Below are 13,226 nucleotides of genomic sequence, written 5' to 3'. Positions count from 1 at the left end.
ATTTTTTTTTTTTTTTTCGGTACGCGGGCCTCTCACTGTTGTGGCCTCTCCCGTTGTGGAGCACAGGCTCCGGACGTGCAGGCTCAGCGCCCATGGCTTACGGGCCCAGCCGCTCTGCAGCATGTGGGATCTTCCCAGACTGGGGCACGAACCCATGTCCCCTGCATCGGCAGGCAGACTCTCAACCACTGCACCACCAGGGAAGCCCCTAGATGTATTTTTGATGTATTTGTGGGGAGGAAGGTGATCTCCGCATCTTACTCCTTTGCCATCTTGAAGGTCCTCCCCAACCCTTTTGAAGTATGATACTTTCACATCTACTTACAAAGTAGTTATAGCTGTATCATTTCATACAACCTAGCATCTGCTTCTGTTTTTTTCATTCTGGAATGTCCTTCCCTTCAAATAGTCAAGCAGATACTGAGTCCCTCCCCCTTTTGACCTATGTCTTTTTGGTGGCAGTGTGGTACTATCAGGTAGTGGGTGAGGGGTGGGGAATTTGGCGTGGTAAGTGAAAAAGAGATGGTGAGGTTGCATGGTATATGATAAGAAGGTGACACAGACTCTGCCTTTAAGGAACCTACAGTCTAGAGGTAGAAGCGAAAAACAGGATAACAAAAAATTACAAGACAGATTAAACTCAGAGCTAAATCAAATTATAATCATGTCACAGTTGATAGAACAATGAGATCTACCTGGGGGAATTAGGAGTTTCACAGAAGTGCATTTTAAAGTAAGCTTTGAAGAATGAGTAGAATTTTGGTGGGTGGCAATGCAGAGAGGGCCTTTTAGGTTGAGGAAACATAATAAGCAAAGAAATTCTGTGTAAACCTTTAGACAACCATTTATAAATATTTATTGAACACCTCCTATGCGCTAAATACTGTTCTAGGAGCTGAGAATACATACACAACTAGGCATAAAACCATCTTTATGTTTATGGAGTTTTCTTTCTAGTAGGGAGACACAGAAAATAAAATTATCTAAATCTATGTATCTATGCAGTGTTACGGAGAAAAATAGAGTGGTAACGGGGTTATGAAGTTGCCAGCAAGTGAATGAGTGAGAGTGTGTTATTTTATAGAGGGCAGTCAGGAGAGGCTTCTCTGTTAAGGTGATGCTCGAGCAGAGACCTGAGGAACTGAAGGAGTGAGCCCTGTTGACATCTGGGGGCTGAGGGAACAGGGGGTGAATAATGGACAGGGTCTCTGGATGAATGTTGCAAGGGATGAAGCTGGAAAGATAGTTGGTGGCTAGATAGATCTGGGAAGGCCCCACATTTTATTCAGTAGTCAATAGGGAGTCATTTACAGAGTTTTGAGGAGAGGAGTGCCATAATAATAAACTTATTGAGTGCTTTACTGTGTGACAGGTACTGTGTCAAGACATCTGCATGCATTATACTATAATACATTGTGTTTAATTCTTACAACAACCCTATGAGGATGGTACTATAATACTTCCATTTTCTAGATGGAGAAACTGAGGTTACTGGGGTTAAGGTATTGCTATGGTCTGAAAGTGTGTGTTCCCCCCAAATTCATATGTTGAAATCCTAATGTCCATTGTGATGGTATTAGGAAGTGGGGCCTTTGGGAGATGCTTAGGACATGAAGGTGGAGCCCTCATGAATGGGATTAGTGTTCTTATAAAAGAGTCTGCACAGAGTTCCCTAGCCCCATCCACTATGTGAGGGCACAGTGAGAAGGTGCTGGCAATGAAGGAAGATGGTTTTCACTAGACTGCAACCATGTTGACAGCTTGATCTTGGACTTCCCAGCCTCCAGAACTGTGAAAAGTAAGTTTCTGTTGTTTATAAACTACGTAGTCTATGGTATTTGCAACCTGAATGCAGTAGGACAGGTATGGTGGCATTAAGAGGATGCTTGCAGTAAGCTCCTTTCTCTACCAAGCCACCCAAAATAAATATATGCTGTTAGTAAAATCAGTGTGCTTATTATATAAATTCAGTTCTCTGACAAGTCCCTTAGTCCCCTCTTCCAGCTAATTCCTCTGCTAAACTTCATCCTGTATTGGAATCCTGGAGCCACTACTGACTCCAGGTCACCCAGCTAGTGGAGCCAAAACCTAAACCTTGGATTCCAGTTTAGGGAATTAATTCTGCTTGCAACATGAATGGTGGGTTTGAAGCTGTGACTGACAAAACTATTCAGCTGCAAAAACGTGCTGTCTTTCATGAAAAGGGAAGGATGACTTCAGGCTGGAGCTGCAGGCCAAGAGGATGGAGCCTTACACCACAGATGATTATCCCCAGGCTTTGATACCTAATAGAATTTGCCCTGTGGGATTTCAAAATTACTTGGGAGTGTGGTGACTCCTTTTTTCCTCTAATTTCTCACTTTTTGAATGGCATTATCTATAACTGTTGCTCTGTGCCTGTCCCACCATTGTATTTTGGGAGCAGAGAACTTTGTTTTCTAGTTTCACAGGTCTACAGATGGAGAGGAATTTTACCCCAGGATAGATGGATCATACTAATGTCTTATGCATACCTTGTTTAGATGATGAGATGAGACTTTTGAGCTGATGATATTTTAGATGAGCATTTGGACATGAGTTGATGTTGTATTGGGTTGAAACTTTTGGATGTTGGCATGGGGTAAATGTATTTTGCATGTGGGGTAGGTATGAGTTTTGGGAGGTCAGAGGGCCGACTGTGGTAGGCTGAAAAAAGTCTGCCAAAGATATCTAGGTTCTAATCCCTGGAACCTGTGAATGTTACCTCATATGAGATTTTGCAGATCCTTAAATTAAGGATCTTCAGATGGGGAGATTATCCTGGATTATCCAGGCGGGACCTAAATGTAATTACAAGTGTCCTTATTGTAAGTGAGAGGCAGGAGATTTGACACAGAAGAGGAGAAGGTGATTTGATGATGGAACTAGACATTGGAGTGGTGTAGTTTGATTGAAGATGGAGGAAGGAGCCACAGCCAAGGGGTACAGGCTGCCACTAGAGGTTGAAAACAGCAAGAAAATAGATTCTCCCTTCAGAGCCCCCAGAAAGAATCTTCCCTGCCAACACAATCATTGCAACATTCATTCACTGATTTCAGGCTTTTCGCCTCTAGAATTGTAAGAGGATAAACTATAAACTTGTGTTGCTTTAAGCCACCAAATTTATGACAATTTGTTATAGCAGCCACAGGAAACGAATACATCAATTGTTAAATTAATTTGAGGCTAATCTACCATTTACTATATTCAGTTGTTCCATCTAGGAATATGGTAAATCTTCCCATTTATTTGAGTCTTTTATTTCTCTCAAAGTGTTGTAATTTTGTTTAAACAGGTCTTGCAAATTTTGCGATGGGTGCTATAGAGAATGGAATTATTTTAAACACTTATTTTTTAAAAGAGGGAAGCTATTTGAATTTATTTTGAAGGATAAAGAAGGGTAAAGCAAGTGACAGTTTTTCTCTTGGAAATGTTTTTTGTTCCTTTCCCCAGAGTAGATATTTTGATAGACTATAGTCTCTTTGGTATCGGGTATCACATTTTATATTTATTTGCTCTTTAAAAATTTTATCACATTTTATATTTATTTGCTCTTTAAAAATTTTAGTGCAATTTAGTGCCCCAAAGTGCTGTGCTAGTTGAATGTTATCCTTTTGAAGTTCCCCAAGGAAAACAACTGCAACAAATCTCCTATGCAGTCTTTATAAAGCTCTGGAGATATAAATGTACATTACAAACATGTAATTTGTAATGCATATTTTTTGGTCTTTGTCTTATTATTATGCATTTTACTGTTCTATTCTTTCAGATGCAAGGCTGGCGCTGAAAAAATATATTGCAAAGGTCTCTGCAATTGTTACAGATACAGCAAAGGGACCAGGGAAGCTTTTTAAGGAAGACAAGGTACTGCATTGTGGTTATAGTTTGCTCTGAAGTCTTCTGAGATTTTTGCCTTGTATCTTTAATGCACTAGAGATAGGTAGCAGTCCTCACTGCTCTCTTCTCCCTCCCTTCCTTCATTATTTCCTTTCTTAATAAACTGCTGTATAGGGGAGGGGCACAGGAACAGCATTAATAGTGCTGGCAGTGTTCTTGTTCCTCTGTTGATTAGTGGGATCTGCTGATACTCATTTCATTATTTTGCTTTAAAACTTAGATATACATCATGTATTTTTGTAAATATGTATATACACAGTACATATTTTTTAATGTATCAAATTTAACATAATGGTGAAAAAAGATACACAGATGTGACGATAGCTAATTGTGAAGCCAGCTTGCCACATTTACTATATACTAAGTACTGCATGTGAACTAGCTTATTACTTTGGATGTACACTAAAAAAAAGATACGCTCAAGGTATTAGAAATGTGTTTGGGTTTTAAATTATTTCCTGCATTTCTGTACAGGAAGTTCTATGAATTTTCTGTGACTTATAATTCTGATGAAAAAGAATAGGTATTGCTAAAAGTATAAGACATCATCAAGTCTGAGATCATGCTAAGTTACACATTTCACTTGTTTGTAAAACACTTTACAAAATCTCTTATGAAACAAAATATAGGCAGAATTCTATTAGAATAGCTATTGCAGCTATTAGATCTGCAAAACAATCTTTCTGGCATGGACAGTGCTTTGTCAAACTAGTTACTGTAAAAGCCTTTTTAATTTCAGTTTTCAAATATTTGGTTATTTGAGCTAGAAAATATAGTAATGATTAGAATAAAAGTGAAACATCTAAAGCAAACTTAATAGTTTTTTTTCCCTTTCCAGTCTTATTACCGTGTGGTTCTAATAACAATTTTGTGTTAATCTCATCATACTTCCCCTTCACTTATATAAACATATGTATGCACACATAGTTTTATAAGAGATTTTGCTTTTATAAAAATGGGATCATACTGTACAAATTGTTCTTTAATTTTCTTTTTTCCTTTAAAGAGTATATTATGGACATCTTTATAAATACACTTTATTCTATATACTTCTGTATATACTACTGCTTATTTAATAATATGGACAGGACATAGAATACATTTATTCATGTCTCTTTATTATTACAAACCATAGAGTAATGAACATCTTAAATCAGATATCAGCAGTTTGCTGCTCCTGTGCAAAGAGATGGTTTTGCAATGCAAATTGAGAGGTTTTCAGTGAGGTGGAGCTCTTTTTGCATTTCTTGCACTTTCTTCTCCTGTGAACCACCTGAGAAGGAATAAAATATCCTCGGCATTGTCCGTTGAGTTGCATGCAGCTCATACCATTCACCCATTTTTTTCCCAACCTTTGCAAACACTTTTCTTTATCACAGGGCTCATTGAAAATAAAGAATTAGGGAGAAGGTGTAGACTGGCCCAAGGCTTCATGACTCTAGATTATGAGTTTCTTTATATGCACATTCCACTAATGTTAGAGCTGCATTGTCAGATATAGTAGCCCCTAGCCATATGAGATTATTTAAATTAGAATTAATTAAAATTAAATAAAATTAAAAATCCAGTTCCTCAGCCACTTTTCTAGTGCTCATTGGCTATGTATGTCTAATGATGATTGTATTGGACAATGCAGATACAGAACATTTCCATCATCACAGAAAGTTCTGTTGCACAGTGCTGTAGAGTTTTATTTTTAAATAAACAAGTGGAAAGTAAATTCTTTGTTTCTGTCTCTAGAATACCATCCTCAATGCATGCCGTATAAAAAATGAATGGCTGGAAACCCATTTAGAAGCTTCCATTAATGAGCTTTTTGAGCAGAAACAGCAATTGGAAGATATTGTGACTCCTATCTTCACAAAAATGGCTACACCACGTAAGTTTTGGATAAAAATGGTTTGAATATCAGAAAAGATGAAAATTAGGTTCAATGTTGTTATTTCTGAGATAATCTGATTTCAACAATCTTCTTTAAGTAGCCATTAACCTTGTTACAGGCACTAATCTGTAACTCAGTTTCATTGAGTTACAATATTAATAATAACTAAAAATAATGACAGAGTTATTTCTACAGAGAATGTCTAGTACTAATCTTATTACCATCATTAATCATTTAATTTTATGTAATTTACTCTGGTTTTGACCAGTGATTTTCAACCAGGAAGACATGTCCTTCAAGGAGATAGAGCGGCAGAATTTGAAAAAAACATTTTCAGTAATGGAACTCTACAGTTTGAAAAACCTATTGTGGGAATACTGTCCTGTCAGTGGAGAAGGTGCACTGTCAGAATCTTGGTGGCAAGTGTACCTAAGATTTTTTAAATATCAGCTTTATTGAGATAGAATTCTCATACCATAAAATTCACCATTTAAAAAATGAAAAATTCAGCGGTTTTCAGTATATTTTCAGTTATATAATCATCACCACTGTCTAATTTTAGAACATTTTACCAGCCCGAAGAGACACACCATATCTATTAGTAGTCATTGCCCATTCCTCCCTTCCACAAGTCCCTGGCAACTACTAATCTACTTTTTATCTCTATGGATTGCCTGTTCTGAACATTTCAGAGATAGATAGTTGCCTTTTGTGTCTGGCTTCTTTAGCTTTGCATAATGTTTTTAAGGTTCATCCATGTTGTAATATGTGTCAGTATTCCTTTTTATCGCTGAACAATAGTCCATTGTATGGATTCAAATTTATCCATTCATTAATTGATGGACACTTGAGTTTCTGCTCATTTGACTATTATAAATAATGCTGCTATGAATTTTTGTGTACAAATTTTTGTGTGGCCACATGCTTTCATTTCTCTTGGGTATATATTTAGGGGTAGAATTGCTGGGGTCATATGGTACCTCTATTTCTGACCTTTTGAGGAATTGCCAAACTGTTTCCAAATTTCCATTCCCATAAGCAATATATATGAGGATTCCAGTTTCTCCACATTGTTATCAACATTTGTTATTATCTTAAAAAATTTTTTTAGCTGTTCTAGTGGGTATGAAGTATCTTAATGTAGTTCTGATTTTCATTTCCTTAATTACTGGTGATGTTAAACATTTTTTCAAGTACTTACTGGCCATTTGTATATTTTCTTTGGAGAAATGTCTCTGAATCTTTTGCCCATTTTTAAGTTGAGTTGTCTTCTTATTTTTTTAATTGAAGTATAGGTGATTTATAATATTATATTAGTTTCAGGTGTACAGCATAGTAATTCAATATTTTAATAGAATTTAAAGTTACTACAAAATAATGGCTACACTTCCCTGTGCTGTTCAATATATCCTTGTTGCTTATTTATTTTATGTGTAGTTGTTTATATCTCTTAATCCCCTACCCCTATCTTGCCCCTCCCGTCTTCTGTCTCCCACTGGTAACCACTAGTTCTCTATATCTGTGAGTCTGTTTGTTTTGTTATATTCATTTGTTTTATAAAAAAATTTTTAGACGCCACATGTAAGTGATAACATAGAGTATTTGACTTTCTCTGACTTATTTCACTAAGCATAATACCCTCTAGGTCCATCCATGTTGTTGCAAATGGCAGAATTTCATTCTTTTTTATGGCTGAGTAAACATACATATATAAACACACACACACACACACACACACACACACACACACACACACGACGCATCTTCTTTATCCATTCATCTCTTTGTTTTGTTTTATTTTTGGGGGGTTTTTTTTTGGGCCACGCCAGTCAGCTTGTGGGATCTTAGCTCCCCAATCAGGGATTGAACCCGGGCCCCGGCAGTGAAAGCACCAAGTCCTAACCACTGGACCGCCAGGGAGTTCCATATCCATTTATCTCTTGAGGGACACTTAGGTTGCTTTTATATCTTGGCTATTGTAAATTGATGCTGCTATGAAAATTGGGATGCATGTTTCTTTTTGAATTAATGTTTTCATTTCCTTCAGATATACACTCAGGAGTGGAATTGTTGGATCATATGGTAGTTCTAGTTTTTTGAGGAATCACCATACTGTTTCCACAGTGGCTGCACCAATTTACATTCCCACCAACAGTGCAAGAGGGTTCCCTTTTCTCTATATCCTCGCCAACATTTGTTATTTGTGGACTTTTTGAAGATGGCCATTTTGACAGGTGTGGGGGGATAACTAATTGTGGTTTTGATTTGCATTTCTCTGATGATTAGTGATGTTGAGTGTCTGTATGCCTGTTGGCCATCTGTATGTCTTCTTTGGAAAAATGTATGAATTTTTAAAAATTCAGATCTGCCCATTTTTTAATCGGACTTTTTGGTTTTTTGATATTGAGTTGTATGAGCTGTTTGTATATTTTGCATAAAAACCCCTTGTTGGTTGCATCATTTGCAGATATTCTGTAGGTTGTCTTTCTGTTTTGACCATGGTTTCCTTTGCTGTGCAAAAGCTTTTAAGTTTAATTAGGTCCCCTTTGTTTATCTTTGCTTTTGTTTCTTTTGCATTTGGAGACAGATCCAAAAATTATTGCTATGATTTATGCCAAACAGTGTTCTGCCTATGCTGTGTTCTAGGAGTTTTATCATTTCAGGTCTTACATTTAGATCTTTAATCCATTTTGAGTTTATTTTTATATATGGTGTGAGAAAATGTTCTAATTACATTCTTTTACATGTAGCTGTCCAGTTTTCCCAGCACCACTTATTGAAGAGACCATCTTTTCTCCATTGTATAGTCTTGCCTCCTTTGTCATAGATTAATTGACCATAAGTCTTGCCACCTTTGTCATAGATTAATTGACCATAAGTGTGTGGGTTTATTTCTGGGCTCTTTGTTCTGTTCCATTGATCTAATTATCTGTTTTTGTGCCAGCACCATGCTGTTTTGATTACTGTAGTTTTGTAGTACACTCTGAAGTCAGGGCATGTGATACCTCCAGCTTTGTTCTTTTTTCTCAAGATTGCATTGGCAAATTGGGGTCTTTTTTTGTGGTTACTTATAAATTTTAGTATGATTTGTTCTAGTTCTGTGGAAAATGCCATTGGTATTTTGAGAGAGATTGCATTAAATGTGTAGATTGCTTTGTGTAGTGTGGACATTTTATCAATATTAATTCGTCTAATCCAGGAACGTGGGATGCCTTTCCATTTCCATTTATCATCTTCAAATTCTTTCATTCATGTTTTATAGTTTTCAGAGTATAGGTTCTTCACCTCTGAGGTTACAGTTATTCCTAGTTTTTTTTAATGCGATTTTGAATAGTATTTTAAACAGGCTTGTTTTCTTGCTTTCTCTTTCTGATAGTTCATTATTAATGTATGGAAAAGCAACAGATTTTTGTATATTAATCTTGTATCCTGCAACTTTACTGAATTCATTTATTAGTTCTAATAGATTTTTGGTGGAGAATTTAGGGTTTTCTATATAGAGTATCAAGTCATATGCAAATAGTGACAGTTTTACTTCTTCCTTTCCAATTTAGATGCCGTTTGTTTCTTTTTCTTCTCTGACTGCTGTGGCTAGGACTTCCAAAACTGTGTTGAATAAAAGTGGCATGAGTGGTCATCCTTGTCTTGTTCCTGATCTTAGAGGAAATGCTTTAAGCTTTTCACTGTTGAGTATGATGTTAGCTGTGGGTTTGTTGTAAACGACCTTTATTATGTTGAGATATGTTCCTCATTACCAACTTTGATGAGAGTTTTTATCATGAATGTATGTTGAATTTTATCAGATGCTTTTTCTGTGTCTTTTGAGATGATCATGTGATTTTTATTCATGTTTTATGAATGTGGTAGATCACATTGATTGATTTGCAGATACTGAACCATCCTTGCATCTCTGGGATAAGTCCCACTTGATCATGATATATGATCCTTTTAATGTATTTTTGAATTCGGTTCGCTAAAATTTTGTTGAGAATTTTTGCATCTATAGTCATCAGAGTTATTGGCCTGTAATTTTCTCTTTTGGTAGTGTCTTTGACTCTTTTTTTTTTGCTTTTCAAAAAAATTTTAATAGATATTTATTGGAGTATAATTGCTTCACAATACTGTGTTAGTTTCTTTTGTACACCAATATGCATACATATGTCCCCATATCCCCACCCTCTTGAGCCTCCCTCCCATCCTCCTTATTCCACCCCTCTAGGTTATTGCAAAGCACCCAGCCAGTCTCCCTGTGCTATGCTGCTTCCCACTAGCTAACTGTTTTACATTTGGTAATGTATATATGTTGATGCTACTTCGCCCAGCTTCCCCCTCCCACCACGTGTCCTCAAGTCTGTTCTCTACGTCTACCTCTTTATTTCTGCCCTGCAACTGGGTTCATCAGTATCATTTTTTTTTTTTTTTTTTAGATTTCATATATATGTGTTAGCATGCGGTATTTGTTTTTCTCTTTCTTACTTCACTCTGTATGACAGACTCTAGGTCCATTTTGTCTCTTTTTGAAGTATGGTTTTCTCAGGGTATATGCCCAGTAGTGGGATTGCTGGGTCATATGGTAGTTCTATTTTTAGTTTTTTAAGGAACCTCCATACTGTTTTCCATAGTGGTTGTATCAATTACATTCCCACCAACAGTGCAAGAGGGTTCTGTTTCACCACACCCTTTCCAGCATTTATTGTTTCTACATTTTTTGTTAGTGGCCATTCTGACCGGTGTGAGCTGATACCTCGTTATAGTTTTGATTTGCATTTCTCTAATGATTAGTGATGTTGAGCATCTTTTCATGTTCCTGTTGGCCATCTGTATGTCTTCCTTGGTGAAATGTCTATTTAGGTCTCCTGCCCATTTTTTAATTGGACTGTTTGCTTTTTTGATATTGAGCTCCATAAGCTGTTTGTATGATTTTGAGATTAATCCTTTGTCTGATTTTCAGTATTTTCTCCCATTCTGAGGGTTGTCTTTTTGTCTTGTTTATGGTTTCCTTTACTGTGCAAAAGCTTTGAAGTTTAATTAAATACCATTTGTTTATTTTTGTTTTTATTTCTGTTGCTCTAGGAGGTGGGTCAAAAAAGATCTTGCTGTGGTTTATGTGAAAGAGTGTTTTTCTTATGTTTTCCTCTAAGAGTTTTATAGTGTCTGGTCTTACATTCAGGTCTTTAATCCATTTGAAGTTTATTTTGTGTAAGGTGTTAGAGAGTGTTCTAATTTCATTCTTTTACATGTAGCTGTCCAGTTTTCCCAGCACCACTTATTGAAGAGGCTGTCTTTTCTCCACTGTATGTTCTTGCCTCCTTTGTCGTAAATTAGGTGCCCATATGTGTGTGGGTTTACCCCTGGGCATTCTATCCTGTACCATTGATTTATACTGTTTTTGTGCCAATACCATACTGTCTTGATTACTGTAGCTTTGTGGTATAGTTTGAAGTGGGTGAGTCTGATTCCTCCAACTGCATTTTTCTTTCTCAAGATTGCTTTGGCTATTTGGGGTCTTTTGTGTTTCACATTCAGGTCTTTAATCCATTTGAAGTTTATTTTGTGTAAGGTGTTAGAGAGTGTTCTAATTTCATTCTTTTACATGTAGCTGTCCAGTTTTCCCAGCACCACTTATTGAAGAGGCTGTCTTTTCTCCACTGTATGTTCTTGCCTCCTTTGTCGTAAATTAGGTGCCCATATGTGTGTGGGTTTACCCCTGGGCATTCTATCCTGTACCATTGATTTATACTGTTTTTGTGCCAATACCATACTGTCTTGATTACTGTAGCTTTGTGGTATAGTTTGAAGTGGGTGAGTCTGATTCCTCCAACTGCATTTTTCTTTCTCAAGATTGCTTTGGCTATTTGGGGTCTTTTGTGTTTCCATATTAATTGTAAAATTTTTTGTTCTAATTCTGTGAAGAATGCCATTGGTAGTTTGATAGGGATTGCATTGGTACTGTAGATTGCTTTGGGTAGTATAGTCATTTTCACAATATTGATTCTTCCGATCCAGAACATGGTATATTTTTCCATCTGTTTATGTCATCTTTGATTTCTTTCATCAGTGTTTTATAGTTTTCTGAGTACAGGTCTTTTGCCTCTTAGGGCAGGTTTATTCCTAGGTATTTTATTCTTTTTGCTGTGATGGTAAGTGGGATTGTTTCCTTAATTTCTCTTTCTGATTTTATGTTGTTGGTGTATAGGAATGTCAGAGATTTCTGTGCATTAATTTTGTATCCTGAAACCTTACCAAATTTATTTACTAGTTCTAGTAGTTTTCTGGTGGCATCTTTAGGATTTTCTATGTATAGTATCATGTCATCTGCAAACAGTGACAGTTTTACTCCTTCTTTTCCAATTTGGATTCCTTTTGTTTCTTTGTTTTCTCTGACTGCCATGGCTAGGACTTCCAAAACTGTGTTGAATAATAGTGGCAAGAGTGGACATCCTTGTCTTCTTCCTGATCTTAGTGGAAATGCTTTCAGTTTTTCACCATTGAGTATGATGCTTGCTGTGGGTTTGTCGTATATGGCCTTTATTATGTTGAGGTAGTTTCCCTCTGTGCCTATTTTCTGGAGAGTTTTTATCATAAATGGGTGCTGAATTTTGTCAAAAGCTTTTTCTGCATCTATTGAGGTGGTCACATGGTTTTTATTCCTTAATTTGTTAATATGGTGTATCACATTGATTGATTTGCGTATATTGAAGAATCCTTGCATCCCTGGGATAAATCTCACTTGATCAGGGTGTATGATCCTTTTAATGTGTTGTTCGATTCTGTTTGCTAGTATTTTGTTCTGGATTTTTGCATCTATGTTCATCAGTGATATTGGTCTATAATTTTCTTTTTTTGTGATATCTTTTCTGGTTTTGGTATCAGGGTGATGGTGGCTTTGTAGAATGAATTTGGGAGTGTTTCTCCCTCTGTAATTTTTTGGAAGAGTTTGAGAAGGATGGGTGTTAGTGCTTCTCTAAATGTTTGATAGAATTCACCTGTGAAGCCATCTGGTCCTGGAGTTTTGTTGGTTGGAAGATTTTTAATTATAGTTTCAATTTTATTACTTGTGATAGGTCTGTTTATATTTTCTAATTCTTCCTGGATTATTTATCTTCTCAAAGAACCAGCTTTTAGTTCTATTGATCTTTGCTATTATTTTCTTTGTTTCTATTTCATTTATTTCTGCTCTGATCTTTATGATTTCTTTCCTTCTACTGACTTTGGGTTTTCTTTGTTCTTCTTTCTCTACTTGTTTTAAGCATAGGGTTATTAGATTGTTTATTTGAGACTTTTCTTGTTTCTTGAGGTAGGCTTGTATTGATTGGCATATAGTTGTTTGTAGTAGTCTCCTATAATCCTTTGTATTTCTGCGGTGTCATTTGTGATTTCTCCTCTTTCATTTCTAATTTTATTGATTTGAGTCCTCTCCCTCTTTTTC

The 13,226-nt window shown here is 36.3% G+C and overlaps 1 protein-coding gene across 3 annotated transcripts in view; it reads left to right on the top strand.

Annotated features, from left to right (window-relative positions):
• Positions 1 to 13,226, top strand: part of ANKRD45 (ankyrin repeat domain 45) — a 54,111-nt gene that overhangs the window by 24,044 nt on the left and 16,841 nt on the right. For all 3 annotated transcript variants that reach the window (XM_028488585.2, XM_007113478.4, XM_055084166.1), the window contains exons 4-5: positions 3,788 to 3,882; positions 5,656 to 5,794. In XM_028488585.2, coding sequence (XP_028344386.1) covers positions 3,788 to 3,882; positions 5,656 to 5,794 — 234 coding nt within the window. The remainder of the gene's footprint in view (positions 1 to 3,787; positions 3,883 to 5,655; positions 5,795 to 13,226) is intronic.

The sequence above is a fragment of the Physeter macrocephalus genome, chromosome 4 (genome assembly GCF_002837175.3).
Source record: "Physeter macrocephalus isolate SW-GA chromosome 4, ASM283717v5, whole genome shotgun sequence".
NCBI lineage: Eukaryota > Metazoa > Chordata > Mammalia > Artiodactyla > Physeteridae > Physeter > Physeter macrocephalus.
This window is presented reverse-complemented; position numbering and strand designations above follow the sequence as displayed.